The sequence below is a fragment of the Pristiophorus japonicus genome, chromosome 10, assembly GCF_044704955.1.
Source record: "Pristiophorus japonicus isolate sPriJap1 chromosome 10, sPriJap1.hap1, whole genome shotgun sequence".
NCBI lineage: Eukaryota > Metazoa > Chordata > Chondrichthyes > Pristiophoridae > Pristiophorus > Pristiophorus japonicus.
The window spans coordinates 184,313,541-184,330,373 of NC_091986.1; the positions used below are offsets into that span (position 1 = coordinate 184,313,541).

General features: G+C 47.5%; 1 protein-coding gene across 8 annotated transcripts in view; it reads left to right on the forward strand.

The window, feature by feature from the left end:
• Positions 1 to 16,833, forward strand: part of LOC139274867 (serine/threonine-protein kinase Nek5-like) — a 114,924-nt gene that overhangs the window by 71,175 nt on the left and 26,916 nt on the right. For all 8 annotated transcript variants that reach the window (XM_070891578.1, XM_070891574.1, XM_070891575.1 and 5 more), the window contains 2 exons: positions 12,975 to 13,053; positions 13,153 to 13,263. In XM_070891578.1, coding sequence (XP_070747679.1) covers positions 12,975 to 13,053; positions 13,153 to 13,263 — 190 coding nt within the window. The remainder of the gene's footprint in view (positions 1 to 12,974; positions 13,054 to 13,152; positions 13,264 to 16,833) is intronic.

Consider the following 16,833-nt stretch of genomic DNA (forward strand, 5'->3'; position numbering starts at 1 on the left):
GCCCCATTTCGGATGCTGACTCCTGTTATGTATCTGGACTTGTGTATATACTCTGCACAGCCACCAGAGGGCTCATTCCCCAGAGTCCAAGGGATCTCATAATCCCTTGGGAGCACAGGTATTGAAGAGTGCTTCACAGGTTGGAGAGGCACTCTGGAGACCTGCAATAAAAGACTGTCACATATTACTTTGAGCTCACAGTGTTCAGACTGACTCTTTCTCCATACACTACAACTGGCGACGAGATACAGATAGCAAACCCAAAGATGCTGAGAACAGTGAGCATCCTGGAGAAATTCTCGGAGAGAGATGATTGGGAAACTTTTGTGGAGCGACTCGTGGCCAACTTCGTGGCCAATGAGCTAGATGGGGAAGAGAGCGTTACCAAACGTAGAGCGATCCTCCTCACCGTCTGTGGGACATCAACGTACGGCCTCATGAAGAACCTGCTCATTCCAGCGAAACCCATGGAGAAATCGTATGACGATTTGTACACACTGGTCCAAGAGCATTTGAACCCGAAGGAAAGCGTTCTGATGGCGAGGCACCGGTTCTACACCTACAGAAGATCTGAAGGCCAGGAAATGGTGAGTTATGTCGCCGAGCTGAGATGCCTTGCAGGATATTGTGAATTTGAAGGACATTTGGAGCACATGCTCAGAGACTTTTTCGTACTTGGCATTGGCCAGGAAACCATACTTCGCAAACTTTTAACTGTAGAGACCCCAACCTTGAGAAAGCCCACAGCGATAGCCCAGGCGTTCATTGCCATCAGTGACAATACTAAGCAAATCTCTCAGCACACAAGTGCTGCCACAAGTACTGTGAACAAAGTGATATTGTTTTCGAATCGTAATGGACAGGGCAGGTCACACATACCTGCAGCTACATGTCCGCAGATGTCTCAGAGTCCACCATCAAGGGTAATAAATGTAAGGCCATTAACACCTTGTTGGCGCTGCGGGGGTGATCATCGTTTCCATTCATGCTGATTCAAAGGATACATTTGCAAAGGCTGTGGAACAATGGGACACCTCCAACGAGTGTGCAGGCGAGCTACTAGGCCTGCTAAACCTGCAAACCACCATGTTGCAGAAGAGGACAGATCCATGGACGAAACAGAACCTCTGATAAAGGAAGCAGAGGTACATGGGGTGCACACATTCACCACGAATTGTCCCCCGATAATGCTGAAGGTTAAACTAAATGGACTCCCGGTGTCAATGGAGCTGGACATGGGCGCAAGCCAGTCCATCATGGGCAAAAAGACTTTCGAAAGGTTGTGGTGCACCAAGGCCTTAAGGCCAGTCTTAACTCCAATTCGCACGAAGCTAAGAACTTACACGAAAGAACTGATTCCTGTAATCAGCAGTGCTACCGTAAAGGTCTCCTACGATGGAGCGGTGCACAAGCTACCACTCTGGGTGGTACCGGGCGATGATCCCACGCTGCTCAGCAGGAGCTGGCTGGGAAAGATATGCTGGAACTGGGACGACATCCGAGCGCTATCACCCGCTGATGACACTTCGTGTGCTCAGGTCTTAAACAAATTTCCTTCGCCGTTCGAACCAGGCATCGGGATATTCCAAGGAGCAAAAGTGCAGATACACAATTCCAGGGGTGCGATCCATCCATCACAAGGCGAGAGCAGTACCGTACATGATGAGAGAAAGGATAGAAATCCAGCTCGACCGGCAGCAAAGAGAGGGCATCATCTCACCGATCAAGTTCAGCGAGTGGGCCAGTCCTATTGTCCCACTCCTCAAGGGAGATGGCACCATCAGAATCTGTGGCGATTACAAAGTAACTATCAATCGTTTCTCCCTGCAGGACCAATACCCACTTCCAAAAGCCGACGACCTCTTTGCAATGCTGGCAGGAGGAAAGACGTTCACGAAGCTGGATTTGACCTCAGCCTACATAACGCAGGAACTGGAGGAATCATCGAAGGCCCCCACCTGCATCAACACGCACAAAGGTGTTTTGGTTTATAACAGATGCCTGTTTGGAATCCGATCGCCGGCGGCGATATTCCAGAGAAACATGGAAAGTTAACTGAAGTCGGTCCCGCACACCGTGGTCTTCCAGGACAACATCTTGGTCACAGGTCGGAACACAGTGGGGCATCTGCAGAACTTGGAGGAGGTTCTTAGACGACTCAACCACATGGAGCTCAGGTTAAAATGCTTGAGATGCGCTTTCCTGGCGCCTGAAGTGGAGTTCTTGGGAAGGAGGATTGCGGCAGACGGCATCAGGCCCACCAACGCGAAGACGGAGGCAATCGAGAACGCACCGAGGCCACAGAACGTGACGGAGCTGCGGTCATTCCTGGAACTCTTGAACTACTTTAGTAACTTCTTACCAGGTCTCAGCACCCTGCTAGAACCACTACATGTCTTACTACGAAAAGGGTGCGAATGGGTTTGGGGCAAAAGCCAAGAAAATGCATTTGTAAAAGCGAGAAAATTGATATGCTCAAACAAATTGCTTGTGTTGTATGATCCATGTAAGCGTTTGGTACTAGCTTGTGATACGTCGTCATATGGCATCGAGTGTGTATTGCAACAAGCCAATGATCTCGGGAAACTGCAACCAGTTGCTTATGCATCCAGGAGTCTGTCTAAGGCCGAGAGAGCCTACAGCATGATTAAAAAAGAAATGTTAGCGTGTGTCTATGAGGTAAAGAAAATGCATCGATACCTGTTTGGGCTAAAATTTGAATTAGAAACTGACCATAAGCCACTTATATCCCTGTTTTCCGAGAGCAAAGGGATAAATACCAATGCATCAGCCCGCATCCAGAGATGGGTGCTCACATTGTCCGCCTACAACTACGCCATCCGCCACAGGCCAGGCACAGAAAACTGCACCGATGCTCTCAGTAGGCTGCCATTGCCCACCACGGGGGTGGAAATTGCGCAACCAGCAGATCTAGCCATGGTTATGGAAGCATTTGAGAGTGAGCAATCACCCGTCACTGTCCGGCAGATCAAAACCTGGACAAGCCAGGACCCCTTATTATCTCTAGTCAAAAGCTTTGTGCTTCACGGGAGCTGGTGCAGTATTCCAGTGGAAATGCAGGAAGAGATAAAGCCGTTCAAATGGCGCAAAGATGAAATGTCTATACAGGCAGACTGCCTTCTGTGGGGCAATCAAGTAGTGGTCCCCAAGAAGGTCAGAGACACCTTCATCAATGACCTCCACAGTACCCACCCAGGCATTGTAATGATGAAAGCGATAGCCAGATCCCACGTGTGGTGGCCCGGTATCGATGCGGACTTAGAGTCCTGCATTCACAGATGTAATACATGCTCGCAGTTAAGCAATGTACCCAGGGAGGCGCCGCTAAGTTTATGGTCTTGGCCCTCCAAATCGTGGTCTAGGGTACACGTCGACTATGCAGGCCCGTTCTTGGATAAAATGTTCTTGTGGTTGTAGATGCGTACTCCAAGTGGATTGAATATGAGATAATGTCAGCTAGCACGTCCGCTGCCACCACTGAAAGCCTGCGGGCCATGTTTGCCACACATGGCTTACCTGATGTCCTGGTGAGCGACAACGGGCCATGTTTTACCAGTGCTGAGGTCAAAGAATTTATGACCCGTAACGGGATCAAACATATCACACCTGCCCCGTTTAAACCAGCGTCCAATGGTCAGGCAGAGAGAGCAGTGCAAACCATCAAGCAAGGCTTGAAGAGGGTAACTGAAGGTGTCATGTATGTAACCACAATGTAACACCACTGTATTACTGTATACACCCAACCTTGATGCACACCTTGACCACAAGGGGTGAACTTGTGGGAGACACTCCTTACCTGATCACACAGGTATTAAAAGGGAGGTCCCACAGAGGGTCATCACTTGGAATCCTGTGAATAAAGAATTAAGGTCACAGATTGACCTTGTTCCCAGAATGTGCCTCGTGTGGTTTCATGCTGTAGAGTAAGGACTTAACATTGGCGACGAGAAATGGGAATTCATGGCCCACAAGAATGGCCACCGGTAGCGTAGAGGAATGGTACTGTGTTGGGGAAGACTGGGACGATTTTGTCGAGAGGCTTCAGCAAAGCTTCGTTACAAAAGACTGCCTGGGGGATGCAGCGGCCGACAAGCAAAGGGCTCATCTTTTGACCAGCTGCGGACCAAAGACTTACAAAACCTTTGAAGAGCTTAGCAAATTGATCAGGGAGCACCTGAAACCGGCGAGTAGCATACATATGGCCCGACACAGATTCTACATCCACCGACGTTGTGAAGGACAGAGCATACCGGACTTCGTAGTGGACCTCCGGCGTTTGGCCAGACTCTGTAAGTTCACGGACGCTTGCAGGGGGGAGATGCTAAGGGACTTCTTTATAGAGGGCATCGGTCATGCGGGAATTTTCCGCAAATTAATTGAGACCAAGGATTTGACCTTGGAAGCGGCGGCGTTGATGGCTCAAACTTTCATGGCGGGGGAGGAAGAGACGAAAATAATATACGCACACAATTCTGCTTCTAATGCGGCGAGGGATCAGGGAGTCAACATCATCAATGCGGCTCAGAGCCCCGCAGGCAGGCAGGGGCAGTCCGACATTCCCCAGGCGGCAATATACCCCAGAGTAGGACTTCAACAGAGACAATGGCAGGCTGAACGGACATTCACACCATCACAGTGGACAATGCGGCCCACAATGGGGCCATTGACACCCACTAATAGGGTACATAAGAGCAGTCAAAGGGACAGTCAGCGCGGAATGCCTAGCCATAGTCCCTTTGTTCCCAACAATGGAAGCTTTAACTCATGCTGGAGGTGTGGGGGAAAACACCCAGCCAGATCCTGCAGATTTCAACAGTTTGTCTGCAGGATCTGCAATCTCAGTGGCCATTTAGCTCAAATGTACAGGAAGCCTGCAACCAGACTAATATATGAGGCGGATGGACCAGAAAAGGGTCCTCTGAGGCAGGATGACTTTTAGGGTGAATCGATGGACGCCGAGGTTCAGCGGGATAATGTGGCGAATATTCACAGTTCATACACCAAAATGCCACCCATGATGATGAAGGTTTTGTAAAATGGTATCCCTGTACGCATGGAGCTGGACACTGGGGCCAGCCAGTCACTCATGGGCGTTCAGCAATTTGAGAAGCTATGGCCATTTAAAGCCAGTAGACCAAAATTAGCATGTGTTGAGACACAATTACGGACTTACACTAAAGAAATCATTCCTATGCTAGGCAGTGCAATGTTGGCTGTCACACACACGGGTTAGTGAATCGGTTACCGCTCTGGATTGTCCCGGGCAATGGTCCCGCACTGTTGGGGAGGAGCTGGTTAGCCGAGATGAACTGGAAATGGAGGAATGTCCATGCAATGTTATCTGTGGAGCGAAGTTCGTGCTCACAAGTTCTGCAACAATTCGATTCACTATTCCAACCTGACGTTGGGACTTTCAAAGGCACTAAAGTAGTGATCCACATCACTCCGGACGCCAGGCCAGTGCACCACAAAGCCAGAGCGGTGCCGTATGTGATGCGGGAAAAGATTGAGAGCAAATTGGACCGGCTGTTGAGAGAGGGAATCATCTCACCTGTTGAATTCAGCGACTGGGCGAGCCCCATCGTTCCCGTCCTAAAAGCGGATGGCTCTGTCAGGATCTGTGGCGACTACAAGGCCACCATCAATCGGGTGTCCCTACAAGATCAATACCCACTCCCGAGACCGGACGACCTTTTCACCATGCTGGCAGGCGGCAAGCTGTTCACCAAGTTGAACCTCACTTCAGCCTATATGACCCAGGAACTGGCCGACGAATCTAAACTACTGACCACCATCACCACGCACAAGCGACTGTTCGTTTATAACAGGTGCCTGTTTGGCATTTGATCAGCGGCCGCGATTTTTCAACAAAACATGGAAAGCCTGCTCAAATCCATTCCTGGAACTATCGTATTCCAGGACGACATCCTCATCACTAGTCGAGACACCGAGGAACACCTCCACAACCTGGAGGAGGTGCTACGCCGACTGGACCGGGTAGGCCCGTGACTCAAGAAGTCTAAGTGTGTGTTCTTAGCTCCTGAGGTTGAGTTTCTGGGCAGGAGGGTTGCTGCAGATGGGATTCGGCCCACCGAATCCAAAATAGAGGCGATTCGACGAGCACCCAGGCCCTGCAACACATTGGAGTTGCGTTCATTCCTGAGACTGTTGAACTATTTCTGGAACTTTCTGCCGAACTTGAGCACATTGTTGGAGCCGCTACATGTGCTCCTGCATTAGAGTTGCGATTGGTTTTGGGGGGACTGTCAGGAACAGGCTTTTGATCGGGCGCGAAACGTACTTTGTTCAAACAAGTTGTTGACCCTGTACGACCCTTGTAAAAAATTAGATCTGACATGTGATGCATCATCCTATGGGGTTGGGTGCATGTTGCAGCAGGGCAATGCTGAGGGTCAACTGCAATGCTGAGGGTCAACTACAACCTGTGGCTTATGCCACCAGGTCGCTCTCTCAAGCAGAACGGGGATATGACATGGTCGAGAAGGAAGCGCTTGTATGTGTCTATGGTGTAAAAAAAATGCATCAGTACCTCTTTGGTAGGAAGTTTGAGTTAGAGACAGACCACAAGCCATTAACATCCCTGTTGTCAGACAGCAAGGCCATCAATGCCAACGCATCAGCTCGCATACAGCAATGGGCCCTCATGCTGGCTGCTTATGACTACTCCATCCGGCACCGGCCCTGCACTGAAAATTGCACTGACACGCTCAGCTGGCTTCCGCTGGCCACCACTGAAGGGCCAGCGGAGCAAAGCGCCGAGATGGTCATGGTTGTTGATGCCTTTGACAGCGCAGGCTCCCCCATCACAGCCCGCCAGATCAAAATCTGGACAAACAGAGATCCCCTCCTATCCTTCATTAAGAAATGTGTCCTGACTGGGTATTGGGCGCCTGCACACAGAGCATGCCCTGAGGAGGTCAGACCGTTCCACAGACGGATGGATGAGCTCTCCATCCAAGTCGACTGCCTACTATGGGGCAGCCGGGTAGTTATGCCCCAGAAGGGCAGGGAGGCATTCATCCAGGAACTCCACAGCGAGCAGCCAGGCATTGTGCTGATGAAGGCCATTGCCTGGTCACACGTTTGGTGGCCTGGAATTGATTCAGACCTGGAGCACTGTGTTCACATTCATGTTGACTATGCGGGCCTGTTCATGGGTAAGATGTTCTTTATTGTGGTAGATGCATACTCGAAATGGATTGAGTGCATTATTCTGAATTCGTGCACATCATCTACCACAGTGGAAAGCCTACGTGCGATCTTTGCAACCCATAGCTTGCCGGACATCCTAGTTAGTGATAATGGCCCATGTTTCACAAGCCACGAATTCCGAGAGTTTATGTCAGGCAATGGCATCATCCACGTCAGGACTGCGCCGTTCAAGCTGGCCTCCAATGGCCAGGCAGAACGTGCGGTTCAAATCATCAAGCAAGGTATGCTCAGGATTCAAGGACCCTCTCTACAATGCCGCCTATCGCGCCTCCTGCTGCCCTATAGATTCTGACCGCACTCGCTCACAGGGGTCCCGCCCGCAGAGCTACTAATGAAACGGACACTCAAAACTCGGTTGTCCCTCATTCACCCAGTCCTGCCCGACATAGTTGAGGGCAAGCGCAAGTCACAAAACGAGTACCATGACCATAATGCGAGAGGGAGATGTATAGAAATAAATGATCCTGTATTCGTCCTCAATCACGTCATGGGGCCCAAATGGCTTGAGGGCACTGTAATTGACAAAGAGGGGAATAGGTTTATCGTGGTAAAACTCAACAATGGTCAGATATGCCGTAAGCATCTGGACCAAGTAAAAAAAAGATTCAGCATCAACATGGAGGAACCTGAAGAAGACCATGAGATGGAGCTCACAGAAGAATGCACAGTCCCTGTGGTCAGCCCGGACAGGCCGGAATCACCACAGGTGACAGACACTCACGTCAGTGTCCAACAACCAGAGCCCCAACTGCGGCGCTCCATGAGGGTGTGTAGACCACCTGAAAGACTAAACCTATGATCCCAATAAGACTTTGGGGGGGAAGGTGATGTCATGTATGTAACCACAATGTAACACCGCTGTATTACTGTATACACTCAACCTTGATGCACACCTTGACCATAAGGGGTGAACTTGTGGGAGACACTCCTCACCTGATCACACAAGTATAAAAAGGGAGGTCCCACGTAGGGTCATCACTTGGAGTCCTGTGAGTAAAGAGTTAAGGTCACAATGTCGCAGTGCCCAGAATGTGCCTTGTGTTTTCATGCTGTAGAGTAAGGACCTAACAGAAGCTCACTGCAGACTCGCCTATCCCGAATCCTGCTTAGCTACCACATGAGACCACATTCACTCACTGGGATCCCACCTGCTGAACTGCTCATGAAAAGAGCACTTAAGACAAGGCTCTCGTTAGTTCACCCTGATCTACATGAACAGGTAGAGAGCAGACAGCTTCAACAAAGTGCATACCATGATAGCGCAAATGTGTCATGTGAGATTGAAGTCAATGATCCTGTATTTGTATTAAATTATGGGCAAGGTCCCAAGTGGCTTCCCAGCGCTGTCATGGCCAAAGAGGGGAGCAGGATGTTTCGGGTCAAACTTTCAAATGGATTCATTCACCGGAAACACTTGGACCAAATCAAACTCAGATTCACAGACTACCCTGAGAAACCCACCTTGGACCCTACCTTTTTTGATCCCCCAACACACACACCAGTGGCAACCGACACCACGGTTGACCACGAAGCAGAACCCATCATCCACAGCAGCCCTGCAGGGCCCAACACACCAGGCAGCCCAGCAAGTCCAGCTGCACAGCAGCCCAGCGAAGGCCCAACAAATGACTCAACAACACCAGCTTTCACACCGAGACGATCAACCAGGGCAAGAGGGGCCCCAGATCGACTCACATTGTAAATAGTTACACTATTGACTTTAGGGGGGAATGTTGTTATGTGTCTGGACTTGTATATACTCTGTACAGCCACCAGAGGGCTCATTCCCCGGAGTCCCAAGGGATCTCATAATCCCTTGGGAGCACAGGTATTGAAGAGTGCTTCACAGGTTGGAGAGGCACTCTGGAGACCTGCAATAAAAGACTAAGGTCACACTTTACTTTGCGCTCACAGTGTTCAGTCTGACTCTTTCTCCATACACTACAACTACAGTGATTCCCTCGGGCTCTGGTGCTTGTGTCCAGCTGAGTCTGCGACCATGCCCGGCCGGCACTCCCCTGACCTGTGCCTGGAGCCTGGCCAGCAACGATTGTGTTGGGGTGGACAGTCAGGATTTGGGTGAAAAAGAACCACCCTAACCCGAACCCAGCAAAGTTATTTCAGTTCCCTCCCTCCGAAAAACATATACATTTGCTTATTAAATTGTCTCGCTCCAAAAACTCGGAAATTACCTTCCGAGTTATTTTCAGAGTACCCTGTCCAAAAAAATCCATGCATTTGTACTTTATTTTGTCCTCTTTTGCCTGCCCCCAATGTCCTTTTGTATGCTGTGATGATTTCCTTAAGTTCACAGAAGGTTTTTTTTCGGGGCTTTTTGGCAGGGTGTGCCGCGCTAAAAAAAATCGTGGACGGCCAAAATCACCTAACTGCAGAAAAACGGCACCCCAGCCCGTTTTCACTTGTGTCTGCGCCAAAGATTTTTAAACTGGCGTACATGGTCCGCGCCGACGTACAATCGTTGGTGAAAATTGGAAACTGAGGATTTGACATCAAAAAACGTTTAGACACCAAAATATGGCGCACAATCGTGGTGAAAATAGGGGCCTTGAGTCCATTAGTAACTGCTTCCATTATTTCAGCAGATTCCTAACCATTGAATGAGCAGTTGACCAATGTTTTCTCAAAACAACTGAATCTGCTCCACTGATAAATGACAGGAAGAAGCCTGCCTTGGTACTAACCCTTAGAATGCGACCAAACATGTCCTCACAGGTTTACTTCCCTGCCTTTGGGAAATTGGTAACTCTGTCAGGGCTTAATGCCGTTTTTTGGCATACTTGAAGAGTTCCGCCCATTTTTTTGAAGCCCATCTATGCCAAAAAAAAATCATCCAACTTTCCCTATTTGAATTGTTGATATTGGCGCCACGTAGCCTGTCCTTTAGCTTTGGGGTGGAGCCTACGATCTGCGCCAAAAAGATCGGGTTGCCAGGGCAATGAGGGTTAGCGTTGAGGCTGGAAAGTGAAACATACAACACATTCTGGCCAGCTCACAGCATCCTGCACAAGTACCTTGCACATTGCAGCAGCTTACCAGCATTAAATTATTAAAGAGTTTATGCCACCCCTCCTTGCGCCGGGTGTCGCTGCTAACACTGGCCGAAAGGCCTCCCCATCTCCCGGTGCCAGGTGCCGCCGGTAACCCTGGCCAATAGGCTTCCCCCCTCCCGGTACCAGATGCCGTTGCTAACCCTGGCCAAAAGGCCTGCCCCCATCCCGGTGTCGGTTGCCACTGCTAACCCTGGCCGAAAGGCTTCCCTCCCCCCCGGTGCTGGGTGCTGCTCCTAACCCTGGCTGAAAGGCCTCCCTCTCCCATCCTCCCGATGCTGCTGCTATTCCTGCCCGAAAGGCCTCCCTCCCCTCCTGGTGCTGGGTGCTGCTCCTCATCCTGGCCGAAAGGCTTCCCTCCCCGCTCCCTTCTCTCCTCTCCCCTCTCTCCTCTCTCCTCTTCCTCCCTCTCTCATAAGAACATAAGAATATAAGTAATAGGAGCAGGTGTAGGCCATAAGGCCCCTCGAGCCTGCTCCGCCATTTAATACAATCATGGCTGATCCGATCATGGACTCAGGTCCACTTCCCTGCCCGCTCTCCATAACACCTTGTACTAGTGGACAGTAGGTCTAGTGAGAAGGAGGAACTGAAGGATATCCTTATTAGCGTGAAATTGTGTTAGGGAAATTGATGGGATTGAAGGCCGATAAATCCCCGGGGCCTGATAGTCTGCATCCCAGAGTACTTAAGGAAAGGTCCCTAGAAATAGTGGATGCATTGGTGATCATTTACCAACAGTCTATCGACTCTAGATCAGTTCCTATGGACTGGAGGGTAGCTAATGTAACACCACTTTTTAAAAAAGGAGGGAGAGAGAAAACGGGTAATTATAGACCGGTTAGCCTGACATCAGCAGTGGGGAAAATGTTGGAATCAATCATTAAGGATGAAATAGCAGCGCATTTGGAAAGCAGTGACAGGATCGGACCAAGTCAGCATGGATTTATGAAAGGGAAATCATGCTTGACGAATCTTCTGGAATTTTTTGAGGATGCAACTAACAGAGTGGACAAGGGAGAACCAGTGGATGTGGTGTATTTGGACTTTCAAAGGCTTTTGACAAGGTCCCAAACAAGAGATTGGTGTGCAAAATCAAAGTGGATGGTATTGGGGGTAATGTACTGACGTGGATAGAGAACTTGTTGGCAGACAGGAAGCAGAGAGTTGGGATAAACGGGTCCTTTTCAGAATGACAGGCAGTGACTAGTGCAGTGCCGCAGGGCTCAGTGCTGGGACCCCAGCTCTTTACAATATACATTAATGATTTAGATGAAGGAATTGAATGTAATATCTCCAAGTTTGTGGATGACACTAAACTGGGTGGCGGTGTGAGCTTTGAGGAGGACGCTAAGAGGCTGCAGGGTTACTTGGACAGGTTAGGTGAGTGGGCAAGTGCATGGCAGATGCAGTATAATGTGGATAAATGTGAGGTTATCCATTTTGGGGGCAAAAACACGAAGGCAGAATATTATCTGGATGGCAGCAGATTAGGAAAAGGGGAGGTGCAACGAGACCTGGGTGTTATGGTTCATCAGTCACTGAAAGTGGGCATGCAGGTATTGCAGGTGGTGAAGAAGGCAAATGGTATGTTGGCCTTCATAGCTCGGGGATTTGAGTATCGGAGCAGGGAGGTCTTATTGCAGTTGTACAGTGCCTTAGTGAGGCCTCACCTGGAATATTGTGTCAGAGTTGTTGATGCCAGTTCATTGGATATATTCAAGAGGGAGTTAGATATGGCCCTTACGGCTAAGGGGATCAAGGGGTATGGAGAGAAAGCAGGAAAGTGGTACTGAGGGAATGATCAGCCATGATCTTATTGAATGGCGGTGCAGGCTCGAAGGGCCGAATGGCCTACTCCTGCATCTATTTTCTATGTTTCTATGTTTCTATTCCCATCATTTAAGAAACTGTCTCTCCTCCCTCTCTCCTCTCCCCCTCTCTCTCCCTCTCTGCAGCTGCTGTCCCAGCCGTGGAACTGCATCTGCTGCGCTGATTTCTCTTACCTGTGCCGATTTTGTTAACTGCCCAAAAGGTTTTTCCAGAGTGTTTACATATGCCGTCCTAAGAAAAATTGGAGTAAATTGCAGCTGGCCAAACTTGCTTCAATGGCTTGGGTGGCACGCCACCAATGAGCATAAAAAATCGTAGCCTAAAAAAATCCTACTTAAGTGAATTACACTCGCGCAGAAACTTTGGTGAAACTTGGAGATTTTAATTTACTCTGAAATAAATGGTGCACACCAAAAAACGGCGCAGATAATTGGGGAAAATTGAGCCTGAGTGGAGGATGGTGGGGAAAAAGCTGTACTATACCATTCAATGAAGTTGTGACCTGGTACTTTGACATCTACGATATATAATATTAAACTCTGAGATGGATATTTGTAAAGTGAAATAATATACATTTTGTAACAAAATAGTTGTTTCACACTTTAATTTGGTTAATCTTGAAATGAAAATAATGCTATTTTATTGAGGTCAGAGGAGACAATTAACAAAATGAATACCAGTACTGTTGATAGCCTCACTGGATTATAAAAACAGAAAATTCTGGAAATACTCAGCAGGTCAGGCAGCATCTGTGGAGAGAGAAACAGAGTTAACGTTTCAGGTTGATGACCCTTCGTCACTGGATTATGTTTGTTTCAGGCCACATGCAGTGCATGAAGAATACATTCAGAGGAAACTGGAAGCACAACAGTATAAAATAAAAGCAGAAAAACAGTTGGTAAGTGGTTGCATTGAAAATTTGATCACAATAAAATTGTTTTGTTCATGCTTCTGAATGAAAAGGATTTTTATCGTCCAGATTTGTTGTATTCCACAGGGAATACGTCCACGTTCATCAGACCCTTATGAATATCAAATCCAGAATCCGGACGTGCATGCTAGACAATGTGCTGAGCAGCAAGCTAAGGAAAAAGGAGCAAAAGATGAGGTAAATCATTTGAGATGTTGAAGGTTGTTCACTCTAGCTAATGAGAGAGTAGCACACAGAGGGTATATAAGGAAGTGAGTTTACTTCATAAGTCAGGTCGATTTTATGGCTCAGTTTTACTTAACTCTAAGGGAAAATGGTAGACTTATAGATGTACTGACCCATGTATTACAATTCAAGTTACTTCCCAATACTCTTTATTAATGCTGTCCACAAAAACGAGCTACCAAGAGGGTAGTCCACACCAAAATGACGTATGGTGCTATAATGTATGCACCTGTGAGCATGCTCACAGGTTTGTGGAGTTGTTGCACTGTGAGTGGCTTAGCCAGTCACGTGATGTTCACAAGACTCAGTAAAACCCCAGTTAATTGAGTCTAGGTACTCCACGATGAGACATGCAGTTGTGAACCTGGTGAATGAACTGGTAGGGTTCGATTTGATTGTCAAACCTTTGCTAATAAACCAGCTAGTTCTTTGCAGCAAATGTGTAGCTATGAATTCTTAAGCAAAGAAACCATGAAGCAAATATATTACAGGTGCAACATTTCTTGGAAATTGAGCCACAGGGCTAATTACACAATGAACCATTATAGCATTGTGGAATATACTGGAAATTAAATTAAAGGTTAATCTATGATTAAAAAGCTTTATTTGAGAAATGATCCTTATAGTGCCTTATTAATCCAGGGCATGCACAGCAGCATAGTGAAATAGAAAACTGGAGAGGGCCAGGCAGCCTAGTCGTATATTTCTTTTCATTGATGTCCAAGCTGGTATAATCACAGAATAGAATCATAGAATCGTTACAGCACCGTAGGAGGCCATTCGGCCCATTGAACCCATGTTGGCTCTCTGCAAGAGCACTTCAGCTAATGCCAATCCCTTGCCCTTTCGCCATAACCCTACCATTTTTTTTCTTTCAGGTATTTATCCAATTCCCTTTTGAAAGCCATGATTGAATCTGCCTCCATCACCCTTTCAGGCAGTGCATTCCGGATCATAACCACTCGTATAAAAAAGTTTTTCCTCATGTCGCCTTTGGATCTTCTGCCAATCACAAATCTGTGTCCTCTGGTGCTCGACCTTTCCGCCAATGGGAACAGTTTCTCTCTACCTACTCTGTTTAGACCTCTCATGATTTTGAACACCTCTATTAAATTTCCTCTCAATCTTCTCTGCTCTTCTCTGCTTCGTTTGATAAAGTGCCACATAATAGTTGAAGCCCATGGAATAAAAGGACACTGGCAGCATGGAAATGAAATTAACTAAGTGGCAGGAAAGAGAGAGCAGTGATGAGCAGTTGTTTTTCGGACTGGAGGAACGTATACAGTGGTGTTCCCCAGGAGTCAGGACCACTGCTTTTCTTGATATATATTAATGATTTGGACTTAGGTGTACAGGGCACAATTTCAAAATTTGCAGATGACACAAAATTTGGAACATAGAATCATAGATAATAGGTGCAGAAGTAGGCCATTTGGCCCTTTGAGCCTGCACTACCATTCAATAAGATCTTGGCTGATCATTCACCTCAGTATCCTTTTCCTGCTTTCTCGCCATACCCCTTGATCCCTTCAGCCGTAAGGGCCATATCTAACTCCCTCTTAAATATATCTAATGAACTGGCATCAACAACTCTCTGCGGTAGAGAATTCCACAGGTTAACAATTCTCCGAGTGAAGAAGTTCCTCCTCATCTCGGTCCTAAATGGCTTACCCCTTATCCTTAGACTGTGACCCCTGGCTCTGGACTTCCCCAACATCGGGAACATACTTCCTGCATCTAAACTGTCCAGTCCCGTCAGAATTTTATGTGTTTCTATGAGATCCCCTCTCATTCTTCTAAACTCCAGTAAATACAGGCCCAGTTAATCCAGTCTCTCCTCATATGTCAGTCCTGCCATCCCGGGAATCAATCTGGTGAACCTTCGCTGTACTCCCTCAATAGCAAGAACATCCTTCCTCAGTTTAGGAGACCAAAATTAACACAATATTTGAGGTGAGGCCTCACCAAGGCCCTGTACAACTGCAGTAAGACCTCCCTGCTCCTATACTCAAATCCCCTAGCTATGCAGGCCAACATGCCATTTGCCTTCTTCGCCACCTACTGTAGCTGCATGCCAACTTTCAATGACTGATGTACCATGACACCCAGGTCTCGTTGCACCTCCCCTTTTCCTAATCTGCCGCCATTCAGATAATATTCTGCCTTCATGTTTTTGCCACCAAAGTGGATAACTTCACATTTATCCACATTATACTTCATCTGCCATGCACTTGTCCACTCACCTAAGCTGTCCAAGTCACCCTGCAGCCTCTTACCATCCTCCTCACAGCTCACACCGCCACTGCAAACTTGGAGATATTACACTCAATTCCTTCATCTAAATCATTGATGTATATTGTAAATAGCTGGGGTCCCAGCACTGAGTCCTGCGGCACCCCACTAGTCACTGCCTGCCATTCTGAAAAGGACCCGTTTATCCCGACTTTCTGCTTCCTGTCTACCAACCAGTTCTCTATCCATGTCAATACATTACCCCCAGTACCACGTGTTTTAATTTTGCACACCAATCTCTTGCGTGGGACCTTATCAAAAGCCTTTTGAAAGTCCAAATACACCACATCCACTGGTTCTCCCTTGTCCAATCTACTAGTTATATCCTCAAAAAATTCTAGAAGATTTGTCAAGCATGATTTCCCTTTCATAAATCCATGCTGACTTGGACCGATCCTGTCACTGCTTTCCAAATGCGTTGCTCTTTCATTTTTAATAATTGATTCCAACATTTTCCCACTACCGATGTCAGGCTAACCGGTCTATAATTACCTGTTTTCTCTCTCCCTCCTTTTTTAAAAAGTGGTGTTACACTAGCTACCCTCCATAGGAACTGATCCAGAGTCGATAGACTATTGGAAAATGATCACCAATGCATCCACTATTTCTAGGGCCACTTCCTTATGTACTCTGGGATGCAGAATATCAGGCCTTGGGGATTTATCGGCCTTTAATCCCATCAATTTACCTAACTAATGCCCTGACTAATAAGGATTTCCTTCAGTGCCTCCTTCTCGCTAGACCCTCGGTCCCCTAGTATTTCCGGAAGGTTATTTGTGCCTTCCTTCGTGAAGACAGAACCAAAGTATTTGTTCAATTGGTCTGCCATTTCTTTGTTCCCCATTATAAATTCACCTGGTTCTGACTGCAAGGGACCTATGTTTGTCTTCACTAATCTTTTTCTCTTTACATATCTGTAGAAGCTTTTGCAGACATTTTTTATGTTCCCAGCAAGCTTCCTCTCATATTCTATTTTCCCCCTCCTAATTAAACCCTTTGTCTTCCTCTGCTGAATTCTACATTTCTCCCAGTCCTCAGGTTTGCTGCTTTTTCTGGCCAATTTCTATGCCTCTTCCTTGAATTTAACACTATCCTTAATTTCTCTTGTTAGCCGCGGTTGAGCCATCTTCCCCGTTTTATTTTTACTCCAGACAGCGATGTAAAATTGTTGAAGTTCATCTATGTGATCTATAAATGTTTGCCATTGTCTATCCACCGTCAACCCTTTAA